At 42.1% G+C, this 24,278-nt stretch overlaps 1 protein-coding gene across 2 annotated transcripts in view; it reads right to left on the bottom strand.

Moving 5' to 3' along the window:
* The window catches only part of ZBBX (zinc finger B-box domain containing), a 224,708-nt gene that overhangs the window by 66,234 nt on the left and 134,196 nt on the right, over positions 1-24,278 (bottom strand). Inside the window, exons 14-15 of one of the 2 annotated variants that reach the window (XM_088452313.1) lie at positions 6,428-6,594; positions 3,575-3,666 (exon numbers count right to left, since the gene is read on the bottom strand). In XM_088452313.1, the coding sequence (XP_088308439.1) occupies positions 3,575-3,666; positions 6,428-6,594 (259 nt within the window). Of the gene's footprint in view, positions 1-3,574; positions 3,682-6,427; positions 6,595-24,278 lie in introns of both variants that reach the window. The other variant, XM_088452312.1, reaches the window with a different exon arrangement.

The following is a 24,278-nucleotide window of genomic DNA, read 5'->3' on the forward strand; positions in this document are numbered from 1 at the left end:
TGCTGCCTTTATCCAATACAATCAAATGTGAAGAGTTTTAACCTGCTGTTGATGCTCAGCAGTGCACGTTTGCTACAGATCAGATAATTCTCCACTAATATAGATTTATAAATGGATAAGCACTGTATATAAACTAAATATTCCAGCTGCGTACTGCAGTAACCTCATCTACAGAAAAATAAATGGCCCTACGCTCACCATCACCTTCTGCTGTACAGCGCTGCGGAATATGTGTGCGCTATATAAATAACTGATAATAAATAATAAATAAATAAATAAACACCCTATAGTGTATAACTTCAGTAAACAGGACAGTTCTTACTGCAGTGCTTGTTTTCAATGAAAGCAGTTGCAAAAAGATTAGATATTATTTGGTATAAGATTTCTTTAAGTGTTTAACTGATTTTAAAAATCGGGTGCACTTGCCAATCAGATAAAGGGTCTCATTTAGAACTGCCTGTAAGTCAATTTTTTGCAGTGTAAATATATGCATTTGTGTATTGTACATACACACCAAAGCTAGCCACCAACAAGGTTTCAATTCTGAACGCACTGACTTGCAAGGGTCAGTGTGGTACGATATATATATATCAGGGTTGCCTACCTTTAATATTCTCTTCCCGGGAGAAGCCCGAGTAAGAGAAGCAGCAGGGGGCCGACGGGGGCGGGGCTTGACGATTCGCGTCATTAAGCCCTGCCCCCTCGTGGTAAAATTGCCACGATTGGGCACAATTTACATAGGGGGTGGGGCCAAATGCTGTGATTCATGCAGAATCACAGCTTAAGCCCCGCCCCCTTCACGGAGACCCGCGATTGCCGCGGGTATTCTCCTAATTCTGCCCACTTCACTAGGAAGTGGGCAGAATGCGGGAGAAATGCTTGCCCTTCCGGGGGTGCGGGGGGTTACCCGAAAAATCGTGAGCCTCCCGCGAAAACTGGGAGGGTAGGCATGTATGATATATATACAGCAAATGATATAGGAATTAACCTTAGAAACACACAATACAAGGAAGATAAACTGGTCACTACACAATAGGTCACAGGTAAAAACAATGCATTTGGTCAAGCTTTCAACTGCCATCCTGAGTCATGGTAACCTCTTCTTTTCATTGTTGTCGTACACGTGTGTGCTTATGTCCTAAGGCGATCGCCACTCAGAGTGGCAAAGTGCCATGTACAAAGGTTTACAGTGAACAACAGGTACTTATTAGAAGAATATGCATTAGACAAACAAGCCGTACCTATAAACAGCCTTGAATAAAAAAAAATGTCCACACATCTGTGATCACTTACAAAATAAAATATATTTTCAAAACACGAAATTGCAGCGTGATATTTACAGTGTTATGTGACAATTTGTACAACAATTATAAAGAATACAAACAGTAATATACCATAATGTGTGAGATTGATAAGAAGTATTTAAGTATATGGAAAATAAATAAAATATGATTTACCCAAGTAATTGTTTATTATTGTACTTCATCCAATGTTATTTAACTTTAAAAATTGCAACGTTTTCTTTCAAATTGTTACAGAGAAATGTATAGTCCAAAGTACGCTAAGCATTTTTGCGCATATTTTCAGACAATTTCCTGGAGGGCTGTTTTGTTATAAAGATTGAATTCAGCATTTAAACTAGAAACAGAAAAAAGTTGATAAAATCTTTATATATTACAGCTGAATCAACAACTGTGTCACAATCACAAGTAGGACTGTCTATTTAAGCTGTTACATGTTCAGTTTCCGCCCACATATCTATTAAAAGTGGAACAAAATGTAAGCATATGTGCTATGTTACAGCAGGGAAGAATTGCAATTGTTTTATATTTATTTGGCTTTCAACACAGTTTATAAGTTCTTAGTTGCTTAAGGTATTGGTGTATTGGTCAGACACGTATTTTCCACACGAAGGAAACCAACAGCGGTTAAGTCGCGCTAATCCACTGATTCTGCATGAGCTGTAGATGATAGGTTTTTCCCGTGTGTTAACCCTCCTGCGGGTGCCTTTTCTCACTGACTTTTCCTCGCAGCTTCACCTCAGTAGTTTAACTTAGGGGGTAAACCCCGCTAATTGGATTCCCCCTTAATTGTTCAAGCTTTAAAACCAGAGCAATAATTTGGTCTTTCTGAGTTCTTATGTGTTCTAGTTAAAACAGAGAGTAAATAAAGTATATTGTTCTTATATATTTTTATGCACTCTACTTGTTGGATACAGCTGTAAATAACCCTTACATTTTACAGTTTTTTGGGGGGCCACCAACAAGATATTTGCTCAGGAATCACTAATGTCTTCAAGAGGTTCTTTTCAAAGGTAGCGAATTTGCCCACAACTAACTGTAGTTAGAATTAGGGAGGAGGTAGGATTTGTGTTGTACCCTTTTCCAAACTTTAACTGAAACTTTGACACATATGGAAATGAGTTAATTTTATTTTATACACAGTGACGTAGAAGGCAGCCTCTGCATTCTGGACTGACAGCCTCAACCCCCGTCATAACATCTCATAACAAGCATGCTGGGAGTAGGAAACTGGATGCTGGGCACATCCTAAGGACCCACCCTGTGCCTTTCTGTGTAGCGGAGTGCCATTCCAGGCACCAGCATGGTGAAAAAGGGTGGCAAGCTGCCTCTATCAGGTGTCATTGGGGCAGTGACAGGGTCGCTCCTTCAGCCTGGGTGGTAGCACCAGTTGCACTCCTCATTACAGCCCTACTTATATAAATACAGCAGCAAGAGGGTGGGGACGGATAAAGTCTTGTGTGTGGTGCTGCATGTTGCTGTTCCGCCATGGAGAGTGAAGCTGGATGAGGAAGCTGCCTCCATACAGGGCTTTTGAAACAAACATTCTGTGGGGTTATAATGAGGGGTCTTGACCAAATCCAGGAGGCATAGCAATGTCCCCACAACAAAATCCATGTAAAATACTATGAGCAACACTGCGCTCTGTTAATGGAGGCATTTGTCCCGCTCAGCAGCTGGTCTGGGCACTCACCGGGCTCTTCCAACAGACCCAGGCCAAGGTAATTAGTACATAAACCCAACCTCTCTCAGCACCCCATATGGAATTCCAGTAGGGAATTATATTGTATGGGTGGAAATACCCTTTAATGGATAGCTTAATATTTCTGAGACAGTGCTTCCCACATTCCAGGTCACTGTTACAGCAGGTTATATTACGGCAATCATTTCTACCTTTATTTTCTGCTTACATGTTGTGAAGCAAATCTAAATTGTGATATTATTTGTACACCACATAATGTCACACTTTGGAACATCATTGCACCACCAGTCAGTAAAGGCTAAGAATACAGTATGACTGTACAGTACATTAGCATGTATTATCAATTTTACCATTTGCAAAGACACGGACATTTAATCAACACCACTGTCTACTAATGCTTACTGTATTCCTGCTGTATCTGTTCCCTTAGCAAGCTGTGCACCACAGAACTATAAAACAAAAAATAAAAAACAAGAACATCCCTAATTCTTTTACATTGCATTTTACTACAACCCAGTATGTATAACAAATATTAGATGAAACAGAATGAAAAGATGTTATATAATTTTACCTGGGGCACGTTTACCATTAAAGCTGTATCCAAGCTCTGTCTGTCCTTAAAGCTTTTATACTGTATTGATTTGCTGTCTTCTGAATGTGATGCTGTAAGAAGATGATCTGTATTGAATATATTAAAAGAGTATACATAGATGTCAACTGCTTAATTGTCCTGTCACACTCGTGTTGACTCCAGATAACAGCACAGTCTATCATAAGCCCGTGGCAGATGAGAATCACTTTTCTACACGTGGCATATTTTGCAGATTGGTAAAACAATTAGTATGTAAAAACTTTCACACCTTATATAGAAATGTAACAACTTATATTTTTTATTACAGGCCATTAACAGTGCTTTGTAACACTTACTGTCAAATACAGTGAAGACAAAGGAGCATTATGCATCAATGCACAACTAATTGCCCTAATTAGGGAATTAAAAAAGAATGTGTCTGTAAATGTTAAAATTACTCACTTTCACAAAGTTAATGTTTATTTCCCATGGTTTATTTAAAGTAAAGCTATCACTGCCATAACAAACCCCATGAAAGCAAAATGGGTTCGTGACATAAACATTGTTGTGCTGTATCGGCAAATGTAGCGTCTAAATTTGTAAATAAATATAACAAATCTATTTGAGTACTAAACTAACCACCTAACAAGGTCACTGGAACATGCATGAATCTTGTAACTGTCTAACTCCTCACCAAGAGGGGAATGCTTCTAGACAGATTTCATTTTAACTAAAATTAGCAATTGCATCAATATTCTTTAAGCTGTACTTACAAAAAAATGCAGTAGCACTTTTTGTCATCTTATTTAGCTGGCTAATGTGTGAAAAAAATATTTATGAGCACAAAAAAATAAATGTATATGTCTGCATAAAGAAAAAGATCAGCCAATAAATACAGTTGTAGTGTAATATCACCCAATCAGCAGGAACATAAGAACATGGTGTCTGTGGCACTCCTGCCAACTGTTATGTTCTAATTTACTATATGGTACACAAGGGCAGGTTCTCAAACCTAGATTGGTAAGCAAGGGGCAGTGTTTCACCCCTAGACTGGTACACAAGGGGCCAATTCTCAACCTCTAGACTGGTACAAAAGGGACAGGTTCTTACCCTTAAACTGGTACACAGAGGACAGGTTTTTACCCCTAAACTGGTACACAAGGGGCAAGTTCTCACCCAAAAACTGGTACATAAGAGGCAGGTTCTCACTCCTACACTGGTACACAAGAGGCAGATTCTCACCTCTTGAATGGTACACAAATTACAAGTTCTTACCCCTAAACTGGTACACAAGGGGCAAGTTCTCACCCCAGACTGGTATACAAGGGGCAGGTTCTCACTCCTAGACTGGTACACAGGGCCGTAACTAGGGTAGCGCAACCAGTGTCATGGCACAAGGCACCGCAGGGCAGGGGGTGCTATTTGGGCCTGTCAATTTTAATGTTTATTATCATTCTCACTTGTAGCTTCCTCTTCTTTTAACCCCAGCAGCTCCTGGCCTTCCCTATTTCTTCCCCGGTCCTTCCCCATGAGACCATGGCCCTTTTTCAGGTGCAGAATCTTATATCCCTATTTAAAAATTGGGGGGGGGGGGGGAGAGGGGGCACCAATGCTCTCCCAGGCACAGGGCACCAAAAAGTCTAGTTACGGCTCTGCTGGTACACTAGGGGCAGGTTCTCACCCCTAGACTGCTACACAAGAGGCAGATTCCCTCCCCTTGACTGGTACAGAAGGAGTTGGTTCTCATCCCTAGACTGGTATGCAAGGGGCTGCTTCTCACCCCTATACTATTGCAGAAGGGGCAGGTTCTCACCCCTAGACTGGTATGCAAGAGGTAGGTTCTCACCACTAGATGGGTACACAAGGGGCCAATTCTCAACCCCTAGACTGGTACAAAAGGGACAGGTTCTTACCCATAAACTGGTACACAGGGGACAGATTTTTATCCCTAAACTGGTACATAAGGGGCAGGTTCTCACTCCTAGACTGGTACATAAGAGGCAGATTCTCACCCCTTGAATAGTACACAACTTACAGGTTCTTACCCCTAAACTTTTACACAAGGGGCAGATTTAAACTGGTATACAAGGGGTAAGTTCTCACCCCTAGACTGGTATACAAGGGGCAGGTTCTGAATCATAGACTGGTTCAGAAGGGGCAGGTTCTCACCCCTAGACTGGTACACAAGAGGCAGATTCCCACCCCTTGACTGGTACAGAAGGGGTTGTTCTCACCCCTAGACTGGTATGCAAGGGGCTGCTTCCCACCCCTATACTGTTACAGAAGGGGCAGGTTCTCACCCCTAGACTGGTACACAAGAGGCAGATTCCCTCCCCTTGACTGGTACAGAAGGGGTAGGTTCTCACCCCTAGACAGGTATGCAAGGGGCTGCTTCTCAACCCTATATTATTACAGAAGGGGCAGGTTCTCACCCCTAGACTGGTACACAAGGGGCTTGTTCTTACTCCTGGACTGCTACACAAGGGGCAGGTTCTCATCCATAGATTGGTACACAAGGGGCTGGCTCTCACCAGCAGATTAGTGCACATGGGACATCTACACATGAAAGTACAAAAACAAACTGAGTAAACTTTAGAACACACAGATAAGAAAAAACAATAGATAAACATGTGGACATACACACAAAAAGAATCTATAGGTGTCCTCTTATTAAACTTGGTAGCATGACAATTATTGGGACCCAGGTATTTTCAAAAAAATATTTATAAGTAGTTATTTTACAATCATTTTAATGCTTAACATATTCATAAACTCATCTCCTACTATAGAATTTCCAAAATGTATAACAACATTCTGTAAAACATATGCATTGAATTGATGATAAAATATTACCTTTCATGCATATATTATTGTTATCTTGAGATGACTTTACAGCACTTTCTTTGACAACGTTATTGGCTGATCGTAGGGGAACGTTGCCATGCTTCTCCAATGTTCGCACTGGTGATTTAGAGGGTACAATGGCAGAAACCAAATAATGTTGTTTGGGCTCTGAAAAACTTAAAAAGATATACATATATGCACATGTGATTAAATACATTGACTTATGTCATATAGAAGCTGGCAAAGAAACCCTATAGTGATTTAAAACTAGCATTGTCCCTCGGCAGTGCCTAGATATGGGCCCCCTAATCTGCATAGCTTTCATGCATGATAACCACAGAGAAACTTATCATTTTTTAAAATCAACTCTGGATATATTATTAGTATAGAAAATAGATCCCAAACACATAATCTTCCAATGTTTAGCTTAGTTGTGCTGTGTGCTGTTGGTTGTAGTAGAACTGGGAGCACTTACAGTAAGTCCAAATTCTACTGACAAATAGAAGAAGCGAATATTGTGTGGAACAATAAAGGTTATTTTGCTCGTTAACTCATTTCATGTTGGGTGCTCCTTGTGAGTGGTCTGTTTCGCTTCAATTGGTTATACTTCTTTGCCAAAGGATTAAGTGGGATCAAGAAAAGAAGAATAGTAACCGTAAATACTTACTGTTACCTCTACACTACCAAATATTTTAGGTGGCAATAACTGGAGGCAAAATTGCAATAGATTACATGGGAACTATTAGTTATTAAAATAAATATGGTGTCACTAATAAGGGCAAGGGGGCACTAATAATTATTAAAATAACAAGGAGGCACTAATATTCATTACAAGAATAAAGGAAAACTAATATTTATTACAAGAATACAATTACACAAATTTTTATTATAAGAATTAGGGACCAGGAATTTTAGTAGAATAAGGGGCACTAATATTTCTTACAAGAATAAGGTGACGATAATATTTATTAAAAGAATATGTTGGCACTTTTGTTAAAAGAATAATGGGGCACTAATATTACAAGAATGAGAGGGCACGAATATTTTACAAGAATAAATGGGCCCTAATATTTATTACATGGATAAGGAGGCTCTAACATATTATAAGAATAAAACAGAAATATTTATAAAAAGAATTAGGTGGCACCAATATGTATTATAAGACTAAGGGGTACAAATATTTATGACAAGAATATGATGGCACTAACATTTATTACAATAATAAGGTCACACTAATATTTATAAACAAGAATAAGGTTGTACTAATATGTATTACACAAATAAAGGGGCACTAATATTTATTACAAGAATACAGAGTCACAAATATTTATTATAATAATACGTGGTGCTAGTATTTATTACAAGAACAATAGGGGCACTAATATTTATTATAAGAATAAGGGAGCACAAATATTATTTACAAGAATATTAGGGAACTAATATTTATTAGAAATATTAGGGATAAATAAATATTTATTATAAGAATAGAATGACATTACTATTTATTACAAGAATAAGTGGGTACTAGTATTTTTTACACGAATGAAGGGACACTAATATTTAATACAGTAATAGGGGGTAGTATCTTTTATTGTAATATGTATGTGGGCACAGGCCAGGGGTACCAGGAGACATCCAATTCTACTTGTCATTAGGCATTTCTAGGTGCAGGACCATTGCTAAGTAGCACAGCCTGCTAGTGAAGGGAGGTGGGGGATATTTTTTGTTGTTGTTGTTGTTGTTGTTGTTGTAATAATAGCAGTTTTCTCTAAAATGCATGCAGTTTGGGCTAAATCGCACACACCACTAGTGAATTAAGTTTTAACCCTTCAAACTGCTACATAATTTGGAGAGAAAAGAAAGACTGCCAGCTTTATTTGGCAGATTCCCCCCCTCCCCCCCAAAAAAAAGAACCTTAATACATTTATCCCTTTGTGTAACAAACCACCACAATTTACTGATATACTTTTCAGGATAGTGGCCCCTAAAGGTAATATAAATTATTTAAACATCAACCTGTGGTTTTTATAGACTCTCCCCACCACAGATATGAAGTTGTGAACATCATATCTGATGTCAGGAAAACCTAATTACCAAAATAAATCTCCATTCGCACTGAATTAAATTCCCCAACTACATTATCTCTTTCCTCCATGGGTTGACTAATATTAGATTCAGGATGACAAGAGCAATATTGGACTGAGGATTGATTGATCATAGCATAATAACACTAAAATAGCATCCAGTTATACAGACGGTGAAAGGGCCCTGCTCACTAGAGATTACAATATAAAGGAAATGCAGATGGGAAGATATTTCCATAAGGTATAAATTAGACATGACCTTTCTGGAACACAAAAGAAGTACAATAATTTAAGCTGTGCTTTAGCCTCGAGACTTTTTCTATTGCAAGAGCTAGTGACTGGTCACAGAACTGTGAGTGACAGAAATGCAGTCATACTAGTACAAGAAACACAAGCTTCGGTCAGGTGGCAAATGCGTTATACAGTAGTTCTGTGTATATGGAGAATTCTTACAGTTATATTTTTGCATACACGTAAGTGTGCAACACTCCCCATATCTGCCACTATATCAACTTATGGTGCATACACACGGAGCGATCAGGCAGTGATAACTATATCGCTGTCTGATCATCCTGCACCCTCCTGGTGTGCTGGATGAATGTTCTCGATCATCCAGCACACCACACACTCACCAACAAATTTAGCGACCCGCGATCAACGATGATCGATATCGTTATCGTTCATATCGTCCATTTTAATTGTACCGTGTGTACGCACCATTGGTAAGGTCATTAAACAATCAATTAGCACAGAAGAACGCTAGATTTCACATAGTGCACCTCTTAGTAACCCTACCTGTAGTGTATGACGAGTTTTTCAATACAGAGTAACCTTTCCTAACATTCCTTACTTTACATAACTGTGCTGTACACTGGAAAATATATGTGCCCTATTATTTATGTTTTACAGTACAGAGGGGCAAACAGAGTGCACTCATTAAATCGCTCTACACATATTGACTGCAGAGCCATAAAGCAGTAAATAACTAAAATAAATCTATAAAGCAACATCAGATGACATATAGAAGTTTAATGATAATTCTTACTAAAAACTGACAGGTTCTCCTTAAGCAATAGAATTATAATGATTATTAGATAATGTGACAGGACTAGATCATGAACAAAATTAAAACTTGAAGATGACAAGGTTCTATCACAGAACAGGCTAGGGCTGCATTTATAACAGCACACTTCCTTCAATACCTCTAAATCTTGTCTGATGTGACACCTACTCAGTACTTTAATCCCCTGCTGAGCATTTATGTTACAACCAGCTTCCACTTATATACTGCTTTCCCTTCTCTCTTCTATTTAATCTGCTTCCTTTACCTCTTATTCTAGTAAAGATGCATACTGCTGTATAAATACTATGAGCATGCATTTATGCGGGAGAGATAGGTTTTCCTCCTGAGATGCATTACATTCCCTATATACGTACAGATGGCTTCATCAGTGCTGATTCTATTCCATTTCTCCTGAAAATTCTATCTTGCGTAAAAAGGCTGCCAGGTTAGGCCAACTTCTCCACTGAGCTTTTCTGCTTTATTATAATGTACTATATATGGCAGAATCAAATTATGTAATGTGTTATCAGCCTGCTTGATGAGAGCTGTAAACTGCACTGTGTTCAGAGTATGTTCACATCAGGGTCATTGCTGGAATAGCTTTGATCAGTTAGTAAGCATATAAATTATCAATATTAGGGTATCTGTAATGAGCATGGTCGTGGGTTCCATTCAGACCAGGGCATTATGTGTATGAAGTTTATACGCTCACCCCGACATGGGATTCCGACATGGGCTTTGATTTTATCCCACACTAATAAAATTAACTATAGTGTGTGTATGTGTTCTTGTTGTAGGGAAAATAAATGGTAATCTTAATTGAGACAAACTAATTCTACATTTAAAGCCCCTGGACACTAATTGACAGAATGGATGGTGTACTGGTTAGTATTACTGTCTCAGAGCATAGCGTATATAACTGTGTGGAGCTTGTTTGCGTGGCGTGGGTTTCCTCCAGCTATTCCTGTTTTCTACCACAATCCAAACAAATTGGCTTCTGACAAAAATGAACCATAGTGTATGTGTGTGTGTACATGTGGTAGGGACTAAAGAATGTAAACTACACTGGGGAAAGGCCTGCTGTAAATGGCCAATAATTCTTTGTTAAGCACTGCGGAACACGTGCTCTATATAAATAAATGTAAGTAAAAAGTAAGAAAGTGCTGAAGAATGTTAATAAGTATTCCTAAATAGTTAGAAAAATATAAAAAAAGTAAACAGTAAACATTTGAAAGTGCTACATATGATATAAATTATTATCTGACATCGGGAGACAGGTAAAATAGCAAACAGACAATTAGTATACAAGGGTTGGGTACAGGATGCAGACGTTCAGGATCCTGACGCTGGCATCCAAACAGGGTTAGGATACCAACACCAGTCAGTATTAAATCCTAACCCCCCCCACAGCGCCTAACCCTAAAACTCCAACTAACCCCAATACTTACCGTCCAGATGCCGGTGGTCAGCATGCTGGCTCCGGGATTCTGACTGGTGTCGGGATTCTGGCATCGGCATCCTGAGCTCCAGCACCCCAACAGCCAAGATATAACCTACATCCTTATTGTGCTTTTGAAATACGGTGAATCCATTTACAAAGTGAAATCAATGCTCACCACAAAACAACCTGGACTGGTAACATTGTGTCTTATACTCTTTGGAGAGAGGAAATGGCTGCACGCCTTTCTGCACAGCTAAAAATGCTACTTCAAATTTACAAAACATCAGTAATCTCACTCAGCAAATGGAAGTCTCATATCTGTATTGCTCTTCAAAACTAGGGTTGCTACCCACCCGGGCAGTCTGGCAATCAGGACAGTCAATCAGGTGCTCAGTTAATTATTAATAACTGAATGTGGTTCTAATACTGGAAATATTCTAAAAAACCGCTCATTTTATATCTTCTACAGGGAAAAGCCGTTTTTCATGTTGGATACACTGTGTGCGATGCACTCTTCCTTTTTAACTTAACAGAAATATCTTCTGCACGAAGAGTATTGCAAAATAGACTAACGTTTTACATTGTTTCTAAGTAACATTTGATACAAGTATATTGCCTGCAAGTGTTGTGGCCGTATTTTGTTTCTTTTCATATGATGTATTAGGCATTCATTAGCGAGGATATATTCTGGGCAACATTTGTCTGGACTCATTTAAATGTGGCTTTATATGTATTATGTGAATAAATATGTGGACTGATTAAGTATATATATATATATATATATATATATAAAATCTATTTTATATTTGTCCTCCTAATGTATGCCTACCTGTACGCCTTCCTCACCAGCACACCTTAAATCCTCGCCTGCCTCACCACCCATCTCCAGTCCTCGCCCACCTATAATCTGCAGTCCTCATCTGCCCACACACCTCTAGTCCTCGTTCGCCTCCCATCTTCATCCTCCTTCCCACTTGCCTTTTTTGCTGTGACTACAAATGCTTCTGGAAGAGGTACCTATGTAGCTGCACCTCCCTTCCTGGACCTCCCTTCCTGGACCTCCCTTCCTCCTCCCTACCTTTAATTTATAATTGCCTTCACAGCCAGAAGCAAAAGTGGGGTCCCCACTTTCTGAGGATTGCCAGCCCTGGGCTGACCAGTTTGGGGTTAGTTAATGCTTTGGCAGGGTGACACCATGCTGAGTGCATTACCACCTTGGCAGGTTAAGTCCAATGCTTGTTATAAAAAAAATAGGGTGAACCCCACCTGGTTTTTCTGACGATTTTCCAGTACCAGAATGGGTAAAGAGGTCCAAAGCTAGTTATGCTTTTGGTTTGAGGGGGACCACACCCCATTTTCTGTTTCTTAATTTTAAACCCTATATTTCACCTATAAAACACAGAACCACTGCACAGATCACACTGATCTGTGCAGTGCCTAGGCACAACACGCAGCTCACAGGCACTTCCATACATTTCTTCTATTGTGCTCCATGTTCTATTGTGTTTTTAAACACGATTCTTAGTAAATCCATGAGTTGTCTTCCTATCTATAGAAAGTACTCGTGTGTTGGTTCGATGGTCATTTGACTTTTATTTGATTGTTTGCCTTAGTAAACTCTGAGTTTAAAAAACAGGGAAAACTTGCATGGGAATGCATTCTCAGCCAGACATGATTCTTAGTAAATATATCCCTCAAAGTGTTACTGGTAAATGAAATAAACTAATGACAGTACAACCGCACAAAAAGTTTGGGGAACTGGACTAAGGGAATCAGCTCTACAAAACTTAAAGAAAATTATTTCAGTGATCGCACTGAGTGAAAAACATTGTGGGTCCCAGGGACCCCTCACTTAAAAAAATTGGGATCCTACTCCACTGTTTTTGGGTCCCATTACATATTATGGGGCGTGAGGGCAGGCAGCAGTTGGGACAGAGCTGGAGGCAGTTAGCAGTTGGGGTAGACGGGGTTAAGGGCAAGCAGCAGTTGGGGTAGATGGGGAGTTAGGGCAGGCAGAGCTGGGGTAGGGAGGGGTAAGTGTAGACAGTAGTTGCGACAGTGCAGGGGCAAGGAAGGGGCTAGGGGCAGATAGTGCGTGTCAAAGTAAGGGGGCAAAGGTAGATAGCAGCTGTTGCAGTACTGGGAGCAAGGAAGAGGTTAGGGGCAGGCAGTACTAAGGGTAGGGAGGGGGTAAGGGTAGATAGCAGCTGGAGCAGTACTGGGAACAAGGAGGAGGTTATGGACAGATAGTACTGGGTGTAGGAAGGGGGCAAGGGTAGATAGCTGGGGCACCTACCGACACCTCCCCTGCCCACAGCCAACATCCCCACTGAGGCACAGTAAATGGAGAGTGGCTGCGGCTGAGGCAAGAGCAGAGTGTGAGGGAGAGTGAGCCGAGGGCACAGGAAGAGCGACTGAGTATGTCTGGGAATGAGTGAGGAGCGGGCGGCAGCTGCCAGAACACAAAGACCCTGCTATATTCACGGTTCATCCATACATGCATGCATACATATGTACAGTGCTGTGCAGAGCGCGGTGCACTATAGTTCCTAGTCACAGGGAAGCAATGTCAGGAAGCCTATGCCTCCCTGGCTGGAGGGGAACCACAAGCCCCAGGCGGCAGGACATGCTGGGAGGTGTAATAGTGCGGCAGCTGAGGCGGCACACACCACTACCTCCCCTACACAGGGACAGCGACGGCTACTCCATACAGTACATTACCCAGAGACCTGCAGTGTTTGCATCTTTATTTCTATAGCAAAGCAGCATTGAGGGTGTACGGGCCCAGGCAATGCGTACCAGCATCAGTCTGGCTATCGGGCAGGGAGAGTGGGCCGGAAAGGAGAACAATGAGGACCGGAGCTGTCACCCTCATTGGGGATCCCCTGCTGCTGAAGGCGGACACAGATCGAGGAGGAGCTGCAAGCACCAGGGGCATTCTAGGAACTGTAGTGAGGGAAATCTGCCGGCGGTGATTGGTTGAGAAGACGTGCCGGTAGTGATTGGATGCTGCGGAGCTGCACACACACACAGGACAAACAGCGCGTCCTGCAGGACCTGCTCAGTTTAAAAATGGTTAGGTCTAGACTATAGAGGGCTGATGGCCCTGTGACGTCACACCCACGTGACTTGGCCTGAAAGGGGGAGGGGCGGGGATGGTAAAGGGGGACCAAAAGTGGCCCCTCGCGGGCTCGCTCCGCTCACCACGCTTCGGGCACGGTGGCTCACTGCGCTCGCCACAGATATTTATTCCCCCTCTATGCCCTAGTGGATGGTAACGCAGGAGCTGTCCAGCCTCCTGCAGCGGTCACGTGGTGTCTACGTCACAGAGGTCCTTTCTCCAACTTGGAAATAGCAGCAACCGTTTAAAAACTGTGGCCCTCATTCAGAGCCGTACGCTCTGAGCAGAGCGCACGCTCTGCATGAGGGCCGGGCTCCATTTTCATGGAGCGTCCTCCTGGACGCTCGTATAGCTGTGGGTCACCACCCACAGGCTATACGAGCGTGCATTTTGATGGCCGCGATGGTCGTGACCATCGCGACCATCGAAATTGCGAGCCGGAGCCTGCGGTTGAGGTTTTCAACCGCAAGCTCCGGAGTGATTTTGGCTCTATCAGAGCCAAAATCACTCCCACTGACATCACTAGTGATGTCAGTGGGCCGGCTTCTGACGGGAGGCGTTCCCGTGGGAACGCCCCCGTCAGGGAGGCACGCCCCCGGCACGCCCACCAAAGGGGGCGTGCTGTCAATCAACATTGACAGCACGCCCCCTTTGATCGGACACAACGAGCGAAGGAAAGTCCTTCGCTCGTCGTGTCTGGCGCATGCGCACGACGGAGCTCCCTCCGTCGTGCGCATGCTCAGTGCAGACCATCGACCCACTTGCGAGTGGACAGCTGCTCGCGAGTGGGTCTGAATCAGGCCCTGTGTCCCCAACTTCCTGTAGCACATAAAAACGCGCTATAGTGCGTATTTTGCAATCACTGGATTTCTTTATCCGTCTACTTCTCACTTACAGACTACTGTATTTTTATTTGTATTTTGTTCTTCCTTTATAGCCCTATATGAGGGTTTTTTTTAATTCTTTTATGCTGATTTTCAATACCTAATGAAGTTTTTTTTCACTGAACAGTTTAATATGATATGTTTGTGTAAATGTAATGCTCTTATATAGATTTTCCTATATTCATTCTCACAATCTGTCTCTCTTTTACACTGTCCTTGTGTAATTATCTGCCCCTCTCTCTCTCTCTCTGCCCTCTCTGTCTATATTTCTCCCCCTCTCTCTTTTGCTTGTCTCTCTCCCCTTCTTTGTCTAATTCTTTCAACTCTGCACCCCTCTCTCTCTAAGCCCCTTCTCTCTGCCTATCATCTCCCTATCTCTCTTGCTGTATTTTGCAACATTTCTTTTTATTGAAATCTAAAAATTCTATATAATACCGAAGCTTTTCATATATGAATAACATTCAGGAAATTGTGAAGTCACAGCAAGCTTTGTCTCAGACTGTCTGATGGCAAAAGGGGCAGCATGGCCGCATGTTGGGGCTCTCTGATGGGTGATCAGGTGATGGTGGCATGTGGAGAAGAGGCAATGGCATATAAAGGGGCAAGTCGGGCCCTGATGGAATATATTATGTGCATGAGGGGGCTAAAATAGTTGTAGCTCTAGCGTTATTTTGGCCATGTCCAGGAATCTGAAAATAAAAAGGTGGTAACCCTAGTACTTCAGTATGCTTACTGGAAGGAGCTCCATCCATTCATCCCATGGAAACTGCTGTTCGTCTGCTCTCCCAGCCTCCCGACAGAGTTGGCCAGACTCCCCTGCTGCCCACACCCAGAGGCTTGGTGACTTGATTCGAACTGAATTGCAACATCCCTGCCCCACCTCGGCTATAAAATGGCACAAATCACGGCTTTAAACAGCAGGCTGACACAATTAAATGAATGTAGCACCACACTCCTGCCCATCAGGTTGCCCCCTCCTGAACTCTCCTTGAGGGGCCTTTACAGAAGTCATCAAAGTATGCCATAATTGCCACCACCTTGCTCTTGTTCTGTAAACCTAGGCACCTCAGTGGAAACCTACAGTAGGTGCACTTGCACAATCAGTGCACATGGTGGGTACAAACCTGGTCTTGTATTGTGGACCAGAGTTAAATCTTGCAATAAAAGATAAAATGGTAAACCTCATGTTAAGAAAGCTTCTAATTCCCTTAAGATCTGAGGGTAACTTACCAACATGGTATAAAGGTGCAAATCTGCAACCAATGAGACATATTGTTTGCATGGTCTTTCTCAACAGGGCTCAGCTTTTTTCCTTTTTTTCAGTTGGGAAAATGGTCCGGCGTTCAGCCACGTACGAAATGGTGATTACGGACGCAGATTGAGCGATTGTTTGCCATTGTGAATGCGTATAAGCCGTAGTGTGCAATTATGGATGCACAGGGGAATCCATCCCAGAGTGAGTAACAGGCTGCCAGCGTTTGGGGTGGTGATGGAGGGTGGTCAAAAAAAAGCAGACATGATAGGTCGATGTGCGTCGATGGTACTGATGTTCACACAGAAGAGCGACATTGGATGGATATGAAAAGCAGCAGTGGTGTCTTTATGCCGGCTGAGCTTTGGCAGGCATTGCATATTTTTAGCAGCTGCATTCCGTGTGAATTCACAGCTGCGATAGCATTAGCATAATCTGCAGAATCAGGCCCAATGTGTGATTATCCTGGTCTCCAAGTGTTAGGACACCATAGTAAAAAGATGAAGTTCCTAACAGAATGTATTGCATATCAGGGTACTCCAAGAACAGATGCGACCTACAAGTTTCAGATCTCTGATCTAGCTTGCAGTAAGTCAATCAAAGCTATTGCTGATAGTTTGCAATGATTTTAGTGTAGATTTTGACCTTTGTTAGTGAATAACTGTCATGAGACCTTCATGACAAAACAGGCAAGTAGAGAAAAGCCCCCTTTGCTTACATCACGCACCTTGATTGCTCAGTTTACCAAATTTTCTGCAAAATGCACTGTTTTGCAGAGCAAGTACAGCATTTGTGGAGGAACAATAGTTTGCAGTGGACAATGATAAGAGTTGGGTGAAGTGAGATAGCTCCTTGCTAAGCAAGGAGTAGGCGCCGCGGCCTGTGCACAGGTCTGTTTAGTTCGTTGAGCAGAGCAGTGTAAGCAAGCAGAGGAGTCCGACATTAAAATGAGATTAAAGGATGTAAAGAGTGTGCATATTTAGTGGTGTTACATGCGTTGAGTAGAGGCACACATCTAATTATATTTGCAAACACACCTGAGTTTTGCATCTGCTTGGAGCTTAAAGCAAATCAGATCCATTTCAAATCAATTGGACACATTTTGCACATTTAAGTTACACTTCCATTGGAAAACACATTTCTATATGCAGTAAGTCTAATATAAAACAAAGTATAAAATACAAAGTGCCAATGTACGAAAACAGCCATATGTCGTATCACTATTATGACTGAGTTAGGCTATAGCTGAGGCTAAACTGGGCAGTATTTTAAGAGAAAATGAGAAAATCGAATAGTTTAAGGCACGCTACGAAATTGCTAAGAGATTTACACTTTTGCGCAGGAGACCTCGTGAGATTTGTTCACCTCCCTGCAAACCAAGACGCACTTCCATTTTGTAGAGACAAGGGCAGGGAGGACCATCGAGACTCACTAATGCAAAACTAAAGATTTTTATGATACATATACACTTTGTAAATGAGGTCAATTGCATTTTATCTTCCTCACAAATGATAAAATATACATCACCTAATTGCACGCTGAGCGTGGCTAATCCCACTGCATTCCTAAAGATGCTTTCTTACAGACTGGGGCTCAATTAATAATAATCTGTATTTGGAAAACAGTCACTCTCTCTATAGAGAAATAAGAATTAAAAAAAACATAAATCAAAGACTGAAATCTTTGACAAGAAATTCAATTGACTTGTCCAAGGCTCTAACAGCTCTTTCAGTATGCACGACTTATTAGAAAATGCCCCAAACCAACTGTTCAAGCAATGTATTTATTCAGAAATCAACTATAATCCTGAGGCTAAATTAGCACATATGAATGGATAGATGTAGTGTTTTGGCAACAAACTTGAAATAAATGTGCTATTTGAAAATAAAACAAAAAAGATAAATATATAAAAATGTTTAGTGTTTCACTTTAATCACTGTACCTCACAGCCAAATGCTAATTCTGGCCAACAGGTATGCAAGTTCTCTCATCCAATTACAGTCAAAATGATAGATGTAAGACTAAAATGTTTCTGATCGTCCCTACTTACTATCTGGCATTGAACCTTATCATACACTAGAAAGGCACAAAAAACATGAAATATATGGCATGCACAATATCTTTTGAGTCACACAGAGTTCACCTGAGGATTATCTGACTTGCTTGGATGCCTCGATCCGTTTTGCATCGGATGTGCTTAAACATTTCATTGAAGGCTACAGGGATATTTGCTAGAGTGGTTATTTTACTAATGTCTTCCATGACTACATACAGAATTTATGTTACATTAGTAATTACTAATCAGTGTTTCAGGGCTAGTGATTATTGTAACACCAGTCTGGGTGAATTTCTAGAATGTATGGGTAACAAAAAGAAACTCATGAGGAATTATATGTGAATTATATTTAAATTCTGCTTGAAAAAACTTTAATTTGTGATATTTGTTTTATTTAATACAATATTTAAACATTGAAATGTAGATTTATGTGGCAAAGTGTCGGCATTCATGTCACAGCTCAGAAAATCCTGGGAACCAGCAGCTGTAATGCACTCCTAATTATAAATTATATTCTCCCACTAATATCCGTAACTATGAGTTTATAGACATTTTTCAATGTTTACTTTAAATATAGGTATGTCATCAGCGGCAGTGACTTTTTTCTTGAGATGACATATGTACATATAGGATTATGGGGCTTAGATTTTGCAATTCAATGCTCTATTGAGTTTAGACTGAAACTGACAAGGGTGAGAAACAAATGTGAGAGTACAGGTGAAACGCATAGCAAGACATATTGGCTAACAGAATCTAGAGCTACAACACTAAGGTGGATAACCAATCATGACAGCGCAACATTGTATTCCATATACAGGGATGTAAGAAAAAATGATTGAGATGCATGGTGACCTTGCCTAAGGAAATATTGGTGCTGATGCAGCAGGCACTGTGCTATTTTTCTCCATTGTGCTTACGAAAGGTTATACTTCTAACATTGGGTTAAAGCAATGGAAAAGAGGGCAATCACTTGGATAACATTTTATGTATGCTAGTAACTTTTTGGTATTCTTCATTTGAAAGGCAAAACGGGATAATATAACAGGGCCGTACTGAAGGTGGTGCAATTGATGCAGCCGTCTAGAACGCAAGGACAAGAGGATGGCATATTTGCTGCACTCTCATTCATGCTTATGAGTTGTCTGAAGGACTCTGCTGTTCGGAGAGGACCTGGTTCCCAGCTTCTTGTTCCCGGTCTTCTTGTCTGTGTTGCAACATCACAAGCACTTGTGTAGGAGGCATGCCCAGGGTGCAGAAGTACCCTGGTATGCCAATAGAACATGCCAAAGAATTAAAAGTTATCAGCAAGTTAAAACAAGTCACAGCAAAAGCAGATGTCGACATAGAGACAAGGCAGTATTCTGGTGGGATCTCATATAGCTCAGGAATTGGTTCATGCCACAAACCACATTTTCTCCTAGCTAATAAAATAGGTAGCCAGGGAATGCCAAGTTATAAGCTTCTCCAGCTATTCAAAGAAAGATTCCTGCTAAAAAACTTGCTGCATGTCAGCCTCTCACCTGTGGCCGTAAGCATTAAGTTGTAGTAGATAAAGCTCTGCTTTAGCAGTGGCAGATATAGTAATGAACCACTCAATTGATTTGTGCCAGATACTTTTTAGTGCCCTGCTATGGGAACTGTCAAACAGCATTTTCAGGCAACACCACATGCGTGTCCTACTTTGCTCCTATTGACTGCTACCAATCTTATATTTAAAACTAGCTGAAGTACAGTACCCAGCATTTCCCAGGTTTAAATCTTCTAGTTATTACATTTTGTTATGTGATGTTGTCCAGATCCATCCAGTGGAAGGCCCAGAACAGGCTCCCTGGGTCAAAGTTCTGCCTGGCACACTCAGCCGTGAGGTCCGACTGGGACCCCAACCACTCCATTAGGCCTCCCTGACCAACTGCCACCCCTCTGTGAAGTTTTCATCCAAATCCATCCAGTGGAGGGCCCAGAACATTCTCCCTGATTAAAAGTTCTGCCCAGTGTACACCAACGAGAGGACTGACCGGGACCTCAACCCCATAGTATGTCTTCTGGGATCCAATGTTACCACTCTGTGAAGCTTTCATCCAAATCCATCCAGTGGAAGGCCCAGAACAGGTTCCCTGGGTGAAAGTTCTGCCCAGCATACACCAATGGGAGGTCCGACTGGGACCCTAACCCCCATAAAACCTGGCCTGGATCCAAGTGGACCACCTCGCATTGGTATCATCCCAACCAGTGCAGGGGTGTCTGAGTGCATAACTGGACAGACAAACAACTTTGCAGGACTTTGACCCAGGGAGCCTGTTCTGGGCCTTCCACTGGATGGATATGGATAAAAACTTAACAGAGGGGTGGCAGTTGGTCTGGGATGCCTAATGGAGTGGTTGGGGTCCTGGTTGGTCCTCATGGCGGTGTGCGCCGGGCAGAACTTTGACCCGGGAAGCCTATTCTGGACTTTCCACTGGATGGATTTGAACAATATCACATAATAAAACTTAAGAACTTGAAGATTTAAACCCGGACAATGCCGGCTACTTCAGGCATTGTGACACAGTAATGCTGTGTCACAATGCCGGGATACATACAGGCTTTCTATCTGTGTCTATCGGCAGAGAGTATACCTTGAGGTAACCAGGGACATCTTCCACAAGTCATCATTTACTAGTACACCTTTAAATACACTATACACCCAAATACTACGGTTGTGGGAAAGTATTTTGACAGGAAGAAATCTATATATATATATATATATATATATAAGAAAAACGTGATAATGTTTCAAACAAGTAAATAAACGTTCTTCATTGTTTACAGTATATGGCGAAAAATCCCTTATAAATCTTCTCAATTGCCTTGGTCCCTGAGTTTGAGAAGAGGAGTAGCATTCGGGGCAGGAATGTTGTATTAAAGTTGCTTACAATGGAATTGAATCAGTCTGCCGATAGATGGGATGTAACATGGTCTAGAAGAAGCAAAATGTTGCCTATTTTACACTAATGCTCTCTGTGTTTTTTACTTTCATTATAACTCATTATCATACCAGTCATAGAAAAGATCAGAATCAATTTAAGCATTTTTGTGGTCTTTGTAGGGTAATGGAAGACAATGGGCTTCATTCAGAGTTTTACATAATGGTGATTTTTTTTCACAGTGGATCGATTATCGGTAAACTGCATGTGTCTAATCTGCACTGTACATGCGTCAATGTACATTACTGTAGTCACTTGCAGTGACTATTTACTATAAGCGTGATTGACAGTCAGGGATTGTTTTTTTGGGGGGGAGGGGTAATTGGAAGTAGTGGCAAAGTTGTGATGGAACTGTTTTTGGGTGTGTCACAGCCTGCATCTGCGATCCTGCACACTGTGAATATGGCTGTGGTGACTCAGTGCACATGGCATTTCTGTGCAACCATAGGGCTACTCGGACATCCAATAATCAAAGGATCTGCTGCATCTTTGTACTTTGCATTTGCAAAGCCGCAGGTGGGCATTCCAATACACTCCTCAGCGTCTGCAACATTTGTATACATTCGCACATCAGCTGCGTACCTGATCCTAAACTGAGGACAGGGGAAAGACTGGAGAAAGCTGCTGAATCATCACCCGGGCGTTATAGCCTTGGCATGTCAGCAGCGAAAGTCACTGTCCAGTCTGAGCATTCGAAGCTCAATTTGCTCGACTAAAGAAAAAATATTTTTGGTTCCCGTAAATTGTGTTGGGATAATTAGTATTTTCAATATTTTGCATTTCAATGCAATTGAACAGTAATTAAAAGGTCTTTTGGGCGCTGTATCAGTAATATACAAAAGGTAACATTTACATGGTCATAGAGATCATGTGTCTGACTATAGCTAAGATATGGAGCAGTCATATGGTCGACATTCACAATGTTGACACCAGAATGTTGTCAGTTATTATGTTAACATTGTAGAAATTTTGGCAGGCAACATGTCGACATCCTCATAATGTCAACATGTTGACACTGCAAATTTTTGAAATGTCGACATGGGACAGGGAGGTTAGGGTAAGGCACTAGGGGGAGGTTATGGTTAGACTACAGAGTAGGGAGGTTAGGGTTAAGCACTAGGGGGAGGTTAGGGAAAGCCATTAGGGGGAGGATAGGGTTAGGGATTAGGGGGAGGATAGGGTTAGAGATTAGGGATGGGGAGAATACTCATCGGAAAACAGTGTTCATCTCCCTCCGGAACTGCTCCTCCCGTCCAGTGGCGGTTCTAGGGGCGGGATAACAGGGCCGTCGCCCGGAGCACCGGTCCCTAGAGGGCACCACTGAGTCCCCAGAAGGTGAAAAAAAATAGAAATCCCAGAAGAAATAAAAACAAAAACCAGCGCCCGGGGAGGCTCCATTTGCTGGGCGCCCGCTGATATTTGTTATCAGCGGGCACCCGGCTCCCTCCCTGCAGCAGCTGCCGAAAGCTATGGGAGGAACGTCATGACGTCTCTCCCATAGATCCGTGGTGGAGCCGCGGTCGGACCGGACGGCAGTGGACACAGGAGTGGGGCCTAAGGTAAGTATTGTGTTTTGTATTTTAATTGAATTTTTTTTTTTTCAGAAGAGAGGCATGGGGGCATGGCTATAGGGGGCATTACTACGAGAGCATGGCTATAGGGGGGCATTACTACTGGGGGCATGGCTATGGGGGGATTACTATAGGGGGCATGGCTATAGGGTGGCATTACTACTGGGGGCATGGCTATAGGGGGCATTACTACTGGGGGCATGGCTATGGGGGGATTACTATAGGGGGCATGGCTATAGGGTGGCATTACTACTGGGGGCATGGCTATAGGGGGCATTACTATTGGAGGCATGGCTATAGGGGGGTATTACTATTGGGAGCATGGCTATAGGGGGCATTACTATTGGAGGCATTACTAATGGGGGCATGGCTATAGGGGGGCATTACTACTGGGGGCATGGCTATAGGGGGGCATTACTACTGGGGGCATGGCTATAAGGGGGCATTACTACTGGAGACACTACTATAGGGGGCATTACTAATGGGGGATTACAACTGTCGGCACTACTATAGGGTGCATTACTACTTTTGGCACTACTATAAGGGGCATTACTACTGTGGGCACTACTATTGGGGGCATTAACACTGTTGGCATTACCACTGCAGGCACTACTAATCAGGGCACTGCATGGGGACACCACTACCAGGGCCATTGTGTAAGGGGCACCACTGCTGTGAGCATTCTATAAGGGGCACCACTACTGTGGGCATTGTATTAGGGGCACTACTACTGTGAGCATTGTATTAGGGGCACTACTACTGTGGGCCTTGTGTATAAGGGGTACTAATTTGGGAACTGTGTAAAAGGGGTACCACTGTGTGTCATAACATGAATAACGGACTAATATGTGGCGGAATTTGAATTGGGGATACTATATTATAAAGGGAATTTCTGTGTGTGGCACAATGTATTATACAGGGCATTACTGTGTGTGGCACAATGTATTATACAGGGCATTACTGCGTGTGGCACAATGTATTATACAGGGCATTACTGCGTGTGGCATAATGTATTACACAGGGCATTACTGCGTGTGGCATAATGTGTTATACAGGTTCTTACTGCGTATGGCATAATGTGTTATACAGGTCATTACTGCGTGTGGCATAATGTGTTATACATGTTCTTACTGCGTATGGCATAATGTGTTATACAGGTCATTACTGCGTGTGGCGTAATGTGTTATAAAGGGCATTACTGCGTGTGGCATAATGTGTTTATAAAGGGCATTACTGCCACATGGCAATTATTCGCCATAAGGGGAGAGCTTGGGGGAAGCCCAGCACCTTTGTAAGTGCTGGGCACTCCCCACAGTGTGATGAATTGGGGGTGTTCCGCAAGGATATGCCCCCTTTCCGGAAGCGCGTGCCCAGAAAGTTTGTTGTTTTTTTTTGCGGAGGGGGGGGGGCGCAACTGTGAACTTT

The sequence above is a fragment of the Taudactylus pleione genome, unplaced genomic scaffold (genome assembly GCF_031769625.1).
Source record: "Taudactylus pleione unplaced genomic scaffold, aTauple2 ptg000037l, whole genome shotgun sequence".
In the NCBI taxonomy this organism is placed as follows: domain Eukaryota; kingdom Metazoa; phylum Chordata; class Amphibia; order Anura; family Myobatrachidae; genus Taudactylus; species Taudactylus pleione.